This window comes from Galleria mellonella, unplaced genomic scaffold (assembly GCF_026898425.1).
Source record: "Galleria mellonella isolate WM207_F2 unplaced genomic scaffold, CSIRO_AGI_GalMel_v1 utg35, whole genome shotgun sequence".
Lineage (NCBI taxonomy): Eukaryota > Metazoa > Arthropoda > Insecta > Lepidoptera > Pyralidae > Galleria > Galleria mellonella.
This window is the reverse complement of record NW_026442082.1, coordinates 4498419-4510200: the sequence shown is the minus strand read 5'-3', so window position 1 is coordinate 4510200 and position 11782 is coordinate 4498419. Positions and strand designations below refer to the sequence as shown.

General features: G+C 36.3%; 1 protein-coding gene across 1 annotated transcript; it reads right to left on the bottom strand.

The window, feature by feature from the left end:
- Nucleotides 1-3627: 3627 nt before the first annotated feature.
- Nucleotides 3628-11279, bottom strand: LOC113513400 (uncharacterized). The gene is made up of 7 exons (XM_026897391.3): nucleotides 11120-11279; nucleotides 10408-10525; nucleotides 9762-9832; nucleotides 7662-7737; nucleotides 6726-6872; nucleotides 5637-5796; nucleotides 3628-4819 (listed from the first exon to the last, which is right to left on the bottom strand). The coding sequence occupies exons 1-7, from the start codon at nucleotides 11213-11215 to the stop codon at nucleotides 4681-4683; spliced, it is 807 nt and encodes a 268-aa protein (XP_026753192.1). The 5' UTR covers nucleotides 11216-11279; the 3' UTR covers nucleotides 3628-4680.
- Nucleotides 11280-11782: the final 503 nt, after the last annotated feature.

Below are 11782 nucleotides of genomic sequence, written 5' to 3'. Positions count from 1 at the left end.
TAGTGACGTGCAGTTCTGTGATCATTTCGAAGATAAGATAAAACTGGCATCCAAGAAACTCGACGCAAAGAGCAAAGCATTAAAATGGTGGATCAACGACTATTGCTCTTTAAACCGCAAATCCATTTCCAGTTGGTATTGCTGTCACTTATGAACGGGAGCACCTAGATACCAGCATGAACCTTTCGACTCAGTGCAACGACGAGCTATAAAAATTGTCGATGATCCCAGGCTTACAAACGGTATCAAACCCTTAAGATTTAGGAGAAGTTTTGCCTCACTATGCGTGTTCTACCGCTTATATAACGGGCTATGCTCAGAGGAATTGTTTAATATGATGCCCTTGGTCACTTTCTATCATTGTACAGCTCGTCATCGACAGGGAATTTAGCCCCATACTTAAAACCTGAATGGTCACGTACAGCGTAATTTCAAAGATGTTTTCTCTCACAAACGCTAAGGATATAGAATAAACTCTCTGTCGAATTTTTTCGAGACACTACAGTACGGGTTTCATAAAAAAAAATGTATAAAGAAGTTTCTTCAGGGTTGGCAGCACGCGTATAATGTCCTTAGTATTTCAAGCGTTCATAGGTTACGGTAAACGTTTACTATCAGACGGACCATATACTTGTTTGCAACCTCAGTGGTATACAAAAACAGATAATAACAATTTCAATAAAATTCGATGATGAGTGATGAATATTTCTTATTTGTCTTTAGAAAATTTTTTTTTTTGATGCGTCAACAGGCGCCCTCTATATGTCATAAACAACTCGCTCAAGAACTTCGGGTACAGTCAGTCTACCATGAAATAAAATTTCGAAATTTCGGGCTTAATTTCGTGTTTTTGTTCGTGTCAAAATCGACCCAGTAAATGGAGCTTAACATTTCGTTCATCATACATCCTATTCTAATAGTCCAAAGAAACGATATTTTAACCTTTTTAATAATTTTAAACAGCATGTATTATGTAATTTTAACATCAAATTTCTGTTTCGTTCGTCCCCGAAATTTCGGAAAATACTTCATGGTAGGCCCTCTGGTCACGACCAAAGCAAAGTATTCTCAAATAACAAAATTGAGAAAGAAAATTGATTCTCTAGAAATAATATGCAATTTTATATTCAAAGTGAAATGTTTATTTTATAATTTGTTACTGATACGATTATGTAGAAAAGCTAAGGCTTTCAATCTGAGGAGTTTAGAAGATCTATCAGCTCTAGTCTGGAGGTCGAACGTTCACCTTTATGCTATTAGAGTAATCGATTAATTTGCCGATGATGCGTGTTAAAGATGTTAGCATAAATGCAATCTCTTTGAGTTTAATTAAGCTTATACTTACCAGAGGGAGACTTTGTACAAAAGTCGTTTGCTTGGGTACCTCTGTCCTATTCGTGTTTCAACCGTAAAGCAGTTGTGTTTGCATGGCTGTGTTTCGGTTTGAAGGGTGGGATACGGCGTGGGTTTACAGGGTACAGAGGAATAACATCTGAGTCCTCAGGAATGGCAACCCATGAGGGGTATCATGGGCGAAACAGTATACTCTGTTATGTCCATGGTATTGCTCATGTCTATAGGCGACGGTTACCACTTTCCATCAGGTGATCCGTCAGCTTGTTTGCCATTCTTCATTAATTCAGGGACAGAGGTGCCCAAGCCAACGACTTTTATACAAAGTTTCTCTCTGGTATAATATGTTTTGACGGCATACAATTGGATACGGTTTCCTAACTTAAAACCGAATGTATATTTTATCTCAATACCTGATCTAGAATGATCTATTTCTTTGTTTTTCCTATTTCTAAAATCTATGCATACGAAGTAGCGGGCTCAAATTAGTTCAATGTAAAAACGTAATAGCATTTACACGTTTTCTTTTATGAATTTTATGAATTTATTTTATTTGAATAATCCGTACAATTTTTAAAATCAGCTTATTCAACAACTTACACAAAATGGTCCGAAGATGAATCGCTCTAATCCGGTTAGCCCGAGAATACTCCCAATATTATTTTTCTTATTCAAGCTTTACTTATTCGTTCAGAAATTCCAATTTTACTGATACACCAAAAGTTTAATCGTTTTACAAAAATAAAATTGTATTGAATGAATGAAAGTATCCATGGAATGGTGATTAAATTAATAATGGATAACAGAATTACTTACAAAAGTGTGAAGATATCGGTTGGGGCGGCCCCGGGCGAATGTATGTCGACCAAACGGGTGATTTTTGAAATGAGAAATGTTCATCATGATCATCATATGATGATAATGAAAATGTAACATGTAACATATAACCTAAATGGTCGCGTACAACGCGGTTTCAGAGATGTTTTCTCCCACGAACACTCAGGTTATGGAATGAGGTTATACCGAGGCTTTCCCAAGAGACTACAGCATGGGGTTCTTCAAAAGGGCGGTAAAGAGGTTTCTTCAGGGTCGGCAACGCGCACATAATACATCTGGTATTGCAGGCGTTCATAGGCTACGATAACCGCTTACCATCAGGTGGGCCGTATGCTTGTTTGCCACCTCAGTGGTATAAAAAAATTAGAAAGGTTTAGTATTGTCATGTTACATTTATGTTAATTCTATCAAATTTAATGTCATTTTTTTTTATTATAACACGACAGGTGACAATATTATCCTGAGTAAACACATAGATAACATGCTGCATGAATACGATCAACCGATAAGAGAATGTTCCAGTCTCAACAGATGACCGAACTTTTTTTTTAATAAGTGATAATTGCATTCAATTGTGGTAATGGGTTACCATTGTAGCCCCGCCCGTGCTATCGATATACACTGGCGGGACACCAGTGAGAGATGATTGGTGACGATGAAATCAGGTCAGTTACCCCATCGTGACGAGTTCAACAAGAATTGTTCACGATGGTTTCCAGGGGGAACCATGTGGAGGGAAACACGTTAATCTAATAGGATGTATTGCTAGCAATGGGCTGTCAAACTCCATTGCTAACAATCGCTTTCCCCCCAGATGGCCGCTCACTAAGTGCTTTTTCACGTTACTTTTGAAGAATCCGAGCTTATATATCGACGGACGAAACGAACACATCACGAGATAGACCATTCCATGAAGGAAAAAGTTACTTATTAAAAGTTCGCAAAATATATTTTCCCTCCACATTAAACTTGAAATCTTCTCTGAGTTTAAATGTAAAATATGAGTATGAAAAACCGTGTTTTGTTGTTCAAAGAAACTTGCAACTTCCCTAGAGCATTAAATTTCTTCAAATTTTATTGAGAGCTTGAGTTTTATTATGCTCGCTTACATAAATTTTCATTAAATATTCAGATGCCGTTTTTATTTATATTTGTACAATTAAATTATTATTTATATTTGTAATTAAATTATTTATATTTGTAATTAAATTATTTATATTTGTAAATTAAAAGTACCCGTAACCGACGAGCGTGTATGACAAGAATGATGAATGTGGAAGAAGCGAAAGAGGTTTGTTTGAATCGAAGCATTTGGCGTTCCATTGTTTCTGCCTACCCTAATGGGAGACAGGCGTGACAGATATGATGATGATATGATGATTGTACAATACGTCTGTGAAAATACATATTTAAATAGTAGACATTGAAAAATGTAAGTTCGGACTTAATAATATCTTTATTGAAACATATTTAATAATTTAATAAACTAAATTTTAAATTAATTAATTCAAAATAATTACAAAGAAAAAAGAAATAGGTATTATTTTCTAAATTGTGTTTCTAAATGTGTAATAAAAATCACAGTGTAATTATTTTTTAATCACACCAATGTACCACTTGTGATTATGGAATAACAATGTGATATGTCATCACTTTCTTCATCCCCAAGATGTAAAAAGTGGTGCCTAGAGATAAATTAGGACAAATCAAGCCCAAAATAAAAGCGCACGTACTTCAAACTGTCTAGTTAGTGTGGTTATACTATACATTGTTTTGTTCTAAAAAGGTGACAGTAGAATAATTTATAGAAATATTAATTACAAGAAATAAATAATTAAACTGAGAAAACAATTAGGAGCCATCATTGAAAACATGTTATGTCTGTTATGTCCATGGTACTGCTCATGTCTATAGGCGATGGTTGCCACTTTCCATCAGGTGGGCCGTCAGCTTATTTGCCATTCAAGTTGCAGAAAAAAACAAGCTTTTTCAAGCCAACTTTGGATAGAAATAATAATATAAGTAATATAATATAAATCATATAAGATTAAAATCATAATTTTAATGATTTAATAAATTATACAGTTTTATTCTCAGTACGCTAATATCCTCCCCTTAAGGGGAACCAAAAGGTATAGACCAGTTGTTGTAATTAAACATGCCAAATTTTTTGTTACTTTTAATTTGTTATTATTTAGTGAAGTTTTTTTCATAATTACAGCAATTTTATTAATGAAAAATCACAGTGATTATCATTTATAACAATCTAGTCTCACAATTGATATTTATTGCACTATGTGAAAAAACGCATGTTAAACATGCGTTTTTTCACATAGTGTTACTTGTAACAGTTTTTGTAAAGAGCAGTCGTAAATGTTATTTATAATTATTGTATAATTAATGATTTTTTACATTCTATTTTTGAAATATTCTATACATAATTGTAATGTGATTTCATAATATTTAAATATTTTTAATATACTAGGTAGATTAATATAAAAATATGGTGCCATCAGAGTGATTTTCAATTTTCAACGTAGGCGGTGGTGGGTCTCTCTCCAGCATATATTCCCTCAGTAGAAGAAGTCCAATGTTCAGGAGTGAAGCTACAACAGCTACAATTAAAAGCCTGAAATAATAAAAAAATATATCTCGTTTGTTTGAATCGAAGCATTTGGCGTTCCATTGTTTCTGGCTACCCTAATGGGAGACAGGCGTGACAATTATGTATGTATGTATATCTCATATTATTATTTAGAAAAAGGCACTATTAAAATGTGATATTAAATAACTTTTCCTGATATCTTTATTAATGGTAGATTACATATACTACACTGCGTTGTTAATTGACAGTTCCTCGAGTTATGTGACCAGTTTATTAATGATGCAGTCAGCTAAAACTATGTCATTAATCGTCAACGTTTGATGATATGTCAATCCATAATTAACTATTACATTAATATAATAAAAATCACATAGTTTTGTATCGTAACTGTTATTGTAAAAACCCGTATATTGGTAAGGTTTTACTAGTAAATCTCAAAATTTACCAATATGAGTCGATAAATGTAAGGATTTTATAAAGAAATAAGTTCATTTTTGGGACTTTTACCAAATTAAATCTAATCTAACCTACCTTTCTGGTGGGGGGAAAGGAGAGGAATGCGATTTTTAGTAATACTCGCATCACAGTTGTGCTCGCGTCACAGTCGCTCATGATTAAGGATCACGAATTGATTCCGAAACTAGTCGAGTTTTATCGATCTAATTACACGTAAATCAAACCGATAGTTATTATATAAAAATATTACACTAGTTGTATTAATACATATCAAGGAAATCACTGTACCCCTCAATGACAAAGTCAGTCTATAGGGAAGGCCTGTGTTCAGAACTGAATAGTTAACAGCTAACATTATAATGACAAAATTACTGTACGCACTTACCAATATGAGTAGCCAAGCGACGGTGAAAGACGGTAGGAGCCCAGAGCTATGAATGAGAATGCCAGGTGCTCCTGTAGACCAGAGGTGGCCCAGTATATGCCGAACATCATCAGCGCTACGATCCCAAGGCCTACTGTCACCAAGTTGAACCAGAGGCAACCTTGAGATTATTGAGATAAATATATTAAAAATTGTAAAAAAAAATAGTAGAATTAATTTATTACTCTATACTAGACACATCATCATCATCATCATCATCATCACCATTTTCCCAATTGTTATTTGTGAAATTACCTTAGTCGCCTCTTACGACATCCACAGGAAAGAAAGGGATGGCCATTCTATACTGAAACCACACGGCAAGAAATATAAAATAATATGTATTAGTAACAAAAAAAAATTTATACCACTGAAGTGACAAACAAGCATACGGCCCACCTGATGGTAAGTGGTTACCGTAGCCTATGAGCACCTGCAGAACCAGAGGTATTACGCGCTTGTTACCGATCCTGAAGAAACATCTTTATCCCTCTTTTGAAGAACCCCGTGCTGTAGTCTCTTGGGAAAACCTCGGCAGGGAGCTCATTCCATAACCTGAATGTTCGTGGGAGGAAACATCTCTGATACCACGCTGTAGTGGTAACCGTCGGCTATAGACATGAGCAGTACCATGGACATAACAAAGTATACTGTTTCGCCCATGATACCCCCCATGCGTTACCATTCCTGAGGACTCAGGTGTTATTCCTCTGTACCCTGTAAATTCACGCCATATCCCACCCTTCAAACCGAAACACAGCCATGAAAAAACGCAACTGCTTCACGGTAGAAACACGAATGGGACAGAAGTACCCAAGCAATCTACTTTTGTACAAAGTCTCCCTCTGGTGACTAAACAAGAGGCACTGCGTTTACATATGATAGTATGAAAGCCATCACCCTTCGGCTCGACAAACATAGCAGAGAAGTGCCTCTGCTATGTTTGTCGAAGGGTGATTTGTAGTGACAAATCCGTGGCAATTCCATCAGTATTTAATTAAATGAATATTGGTTTACACATATTTTTTTGGAATAAATTATTCTAATTACCTAATAAACTGAATACAGGTTCGGTCGGATTCTTAATAGAGTTGATGATAGCTAAGCCCGCAGAGAATATCGCGAACAGCATTTGCAGGATTACCACAAGAAGTAGGAACAAGTAGAAAACGAAAGATATCACAGGCGGAGTTGGTACTGGAAGCAGAAAAAAAATTGAGTTGTAAATATCAAATCAGAACACCCAGACCTTTTTTTTGAGATAGTTAAAAAAAATCATTTCCCAAATTATCCCATTCGGAATCGAAACCCGAGACACGAAGCAACGTGTTAAGCACTATTTCAGGGGGGAAAGGGTTTGTAAGTAATACCTACCAATCATATTGCTAGCAATATACTCTGTCAGTTCGACCTCCACGTGGGCCACCCTGGAAGTCATCGGGCCGTCGTATTTCCACGTGGAGGTCGGCCTTATAGGGTATATTGCTAGCAATATGATTGGTAGTCCGAATTACTAACAATCATTACCTCCTCCCCTCTGTGTTTTCATAGACGCCCTGTGTCATCTTTTACGGCCGGTGATCGGTCGTCCCTCGAACTGGAGACCGGTAGACAGCAGAGGTCGCCAGTTCGGGGGCCGACCACATACTCTTTCTTTTGTTGCAGTATCCGGCCGTAGTACCTTCCTAATGCTTCTCAAATATTGCGTCTAAACTGCGTCCACCATGTACCCTCTTGTATAGGCATTCCGTCACCCGTATCCAATAGCGAGGACGGTACGACGAAAAAACGATAAAAAAAAGATACCCCTCCCCTCAGCTAAAGATTGGCGACCTCGTATTGTTTATTTTTTTATCGTCATTAAAAACAGGTTCGACCTCAGTCTACTACTAAATAGGAAATTGGGGTCGACCCCAACTTGATTAAGAAAAGAATTCCCTTCTCCTCTTAACCTAGTTTTTATTTTTAAAAAATGTATACACTTACATGGATCTTCCGTGTTAACTAACGTCACAGACGTGCAGGTAACCATCGGTCGGTACCCATCAGCCAATGCTTCCACCTGTGAATGTTATTATTTTCTTATAAGCTGTGATTAGATTAGGGAGTCAGTGAATGCAGGTGGCTCGAGACTGTTCCTTATGGCAGTCTATGGGGGAGGCTTATGTCCAGCAGTGGACGGATAATGGCTGATATGTTGTTAATGATAATGTGGTAATGATACTAGCTCATTCATAGAGGCTTTACTGAACTAAACTGCTGAGAAATTGACGCTTCGCGTTCTTTTCTTTTAAGTTTTTACAATGATGCTGTCCTTGTCAATTGTCCTTTTACATTCAGAGTTTATTATTTTTTAATTCTAGTTTTTATTTTTAATTTTTTTGATCAGTGTATTGAGTCTCCCATCCGAAAAATGGGTATTGGCGACCCGCGTGAATGTTAAAGTTAAATGAGTTAAGGGGCCGCCTGAAAATCAGCGCTGTATATAATAGGTGCATCTCGCTGGAAGTGTGCATATACAGCAACAGCTGAGGCGGCTGATAACGGTCGAAACAAAATTTGCCGAGTCAACTATTTCCTATAGGAACAACTTCAATTAATTCAAGTTCAACATGAGTAGGTTAAAAATTGCAAACATCATTTTCACGAGAGTAGGATTTTTTTTATACTATTATGGTGGTAAATCTATCTGTTCTCCTTTAACTAAAGTTTGTCTGTAAGAGATCGCCCTAGCGATAAGACCGCCTTTTGTACCTTTATGTGTATATTTCAATCTGTATTTATGTTACTGTATTTCATTTGAATTATTCACTTATCATTGTATATTTTTATTTATGGTGCAATAAAGAGTTAAATAAATAAAATAAATAAATAAACAAGCATACGGCCCGCCTGATTGTAAACGGGGTTTTCATTTCGTATCGTAGCCTATGAAAGCTTGTAACACCAGAATTGTAATGTCTAGGAAAATCATTCCACAACCAGAGCGTTTCCGGGAGGAAGCTCATCTGAAACCGCACTGTGCGTGACCATTTTGGTTCTAGACTATGAGGATGGATTTCCTGTCGATGGCCAGCGGTGCGATGATAAAACGTAACTGTAGGCATTATGTCGAAGAGTTATTTAAAATACAATCCTTTATATTAACAAGAAATAGCAAATTAAGTAGATATATTTACAACTAGCCGTTTCCCGCGGCATTACCCGCTTCTATGTAGTTCCCGTATTTCATTGCCATTGGAACTCATCATGAATCCGGTCTTATATTGTATTATATACTTAAATGATAATTACGTACCTAATACCTTCACAAAGTTCCAGCCAATTCAACTGATCGGTTATTTTATAGCATTTTATATGTGATTCTTTAGATTGATGTAACTTTTTTATTTATGAACCGATTGAAATAAAACAAACACTAAATGTTAAGTGGAGCAAATGGCAACGTATTAGTGAAAAGCGCATTCAAAGCGATTAAGCCGTTTCTGAGATTAGCTTACACAGACGTAAAGACGAACAGACAAATATTCTAAAAGTTATTGTTTTGGGTTCCATTGCGTTCATAAAGCTTCCTTATAATCGTTTTTCTTATATACATATCTCCTATGTACAGACAGCGATCAATTACGATTTTATTATATGTATTGACTAGCGGCCCGTCCCGGCTTCGCACGGGTGGACATTTTTACAACATTTTAAAAAGTGATTATTGTGACATAACGATAATAGTTGGACATATAGTATCGCTACGTTTTTTGTAGTTATTGATATTTTCTTCAATATTTGTAAAAACATATTTTGTTCTATCACCAATAGTTTCCGCAGCGCACACGACGAAAGGTATTTTATAGCATTTTTTACACCTTGAGTTACGTTACTAAAGTTTTAGTAAGAATCCCTAATCTCTCCTAACAATGAATATAGCCTATGTTACTCAGGGTGAATGTATCTTTCTAATGGTGAAAGAATTCTTGAAATCGGCAAAATAGTTTTTGAGTTTATTCATTACAAACATACATACACACAAAAATACAAATCTTTCCTCTTTATAATATTAGTGTAGATGTAGATAAAACCTATAATTACCTCTGTAAGTCTCGCTTCTCTTGTCGTTTTGCAACTCTGAGCACACGCGTTCTTACCAGGCACACATGTCACTGAAAATTTATGAATTTTAATAGTAATAAAGGTATACAGGTAATGTAATAATAATTTAGAAAGATGGAAAACAATAAAACAATTTTACAGCCATTCGCTTAAATTTAATTTAGTATATAAATATTTATATAATATTTATATCATCATCATCATTATATCAGCCTTTAACTGTCCAATGCTGAACATAAACCTCCCCCTTGGGGTTTTCCAGTGGTTGCCATGCCTGGCAGGCGAATTGGCAACCGCAGTTAGGCTTTAGAGATGTTTTAAGAGAAACACTACTCATGAGAAACATGACCATCTCTCAACCTCCCTTTGTCGCCTCTTACGACACCTAGGGGAAGGTAAGGAGTGGCCTATTCTATGCTGGGACCACAATGCAATATACATATTTATTACAACTAGATAAATATATAAAAAAATATGACTAGCTACTACTGTTGTAATGAGTTCATAACTTAAGCATTTTAAGTATTATTTCTTTTAATAAAAAAACTATACGAGTAATTATAAATTTTATGAAAGTTTAATTTAAACAGCACTAACAATAGTAATAAGATATAACATTACTTACTGTGTAATGTGCTCATTACGGGCGTAATTAACGTGTAATCCTGCCATAACCCCGTAAACAAGCCATACCTTAAGTGGCTGTCTAATTCCTGGCCCACCTCCGACGCACGTGACACTATCTGAAACAGCCCTCAGTTATTTTACACTGGCGAACCGCTACGGCTTCTCACAGGTGAATAAAAAGGTAGAGGGAAAAGGGATTGTTAGCAATGGAGTTTGACAGCTCTATTGCTACTAATATGCCTTATTAGGTCGACCTCCATGTGGTTCCCCCTGGAAACCATCGTGAACAATTCTTGTTGAATTCGTCACGATGGGCTAACTGACCTGCTTCATACTCGCCTATCATCATTCACTGGTGCCCCGCCGGTGTATATCGATAGCGCGGGTGGGATTACCATTCCATTATTATCCATTAAAAAAAAAATTACCACGCTTGGCAGTGTTTACAGTCACAGTTAGGCTTTAATAATGTTTTAAGAAGCACGCTGTTGCTCATCGCTCAAGCATTAAATTCCCTTAGTCGCCACTTACGACACCCACGGGGAAAGGGTGCCACATCCCATCCCGGGATTACAGGGCAGTATATATCAATATATCCATAGATTCATAATACATACAATACCTGACAGAGGCATATATCGTCCGATTACATACGTGCAATTGGACACGCAAACAAAAATGCAATCCTGACGGTGTGCATCGATACTTACCCAACTATCACTTGCTATGGCAACTATAATTAATAATATACTAAGAACACTCAACAAAAACGCACTAAAGATATATCCGCGTCGCGTTACGGCCATTTTGACGGCATTTCATTACTGATAAAATAGCAAAAGACTAATAATTATGAATAGATAACGATATGGTGACTATCATTCGATATATATGTGTCAATCTATATGTACATGTAGGTAAGACACTCATGGCTTGATAAAGAAACACAGGATTTATATTTAAATTCTACAGAGTACGAATAAACGTTAAGCAATCGCATATAACTGGAAATGTCACATATTCGGACGCAGGGAGAGACTTTGTACAAAAGTCGATTGCTTGGGTACCTTTGTCCCATTCGTGTTTCAACCGTGAAGCAGCTGTGTTTGCATGGCTGTGCATGCTTTCGGTTTGAAGGGTGGCATATGGCGTGAATTTACTGGGTACAGAGGAATAACACCTGAGTCCTCAGGAATGGCAACGCATGGAGGGTATCATGGGCGAAACAGTATACTCTGTTATGTCCATGGTACTACTTATGTCTTATGTGGACCGTCAGCTTGTTTGCCATTCTAAGTTGATAAAATAAGGTCCTTAAAGAGGACTAAAAAATTCATTGCATTCATATTTTTTTAAATTACAATATTTTACTT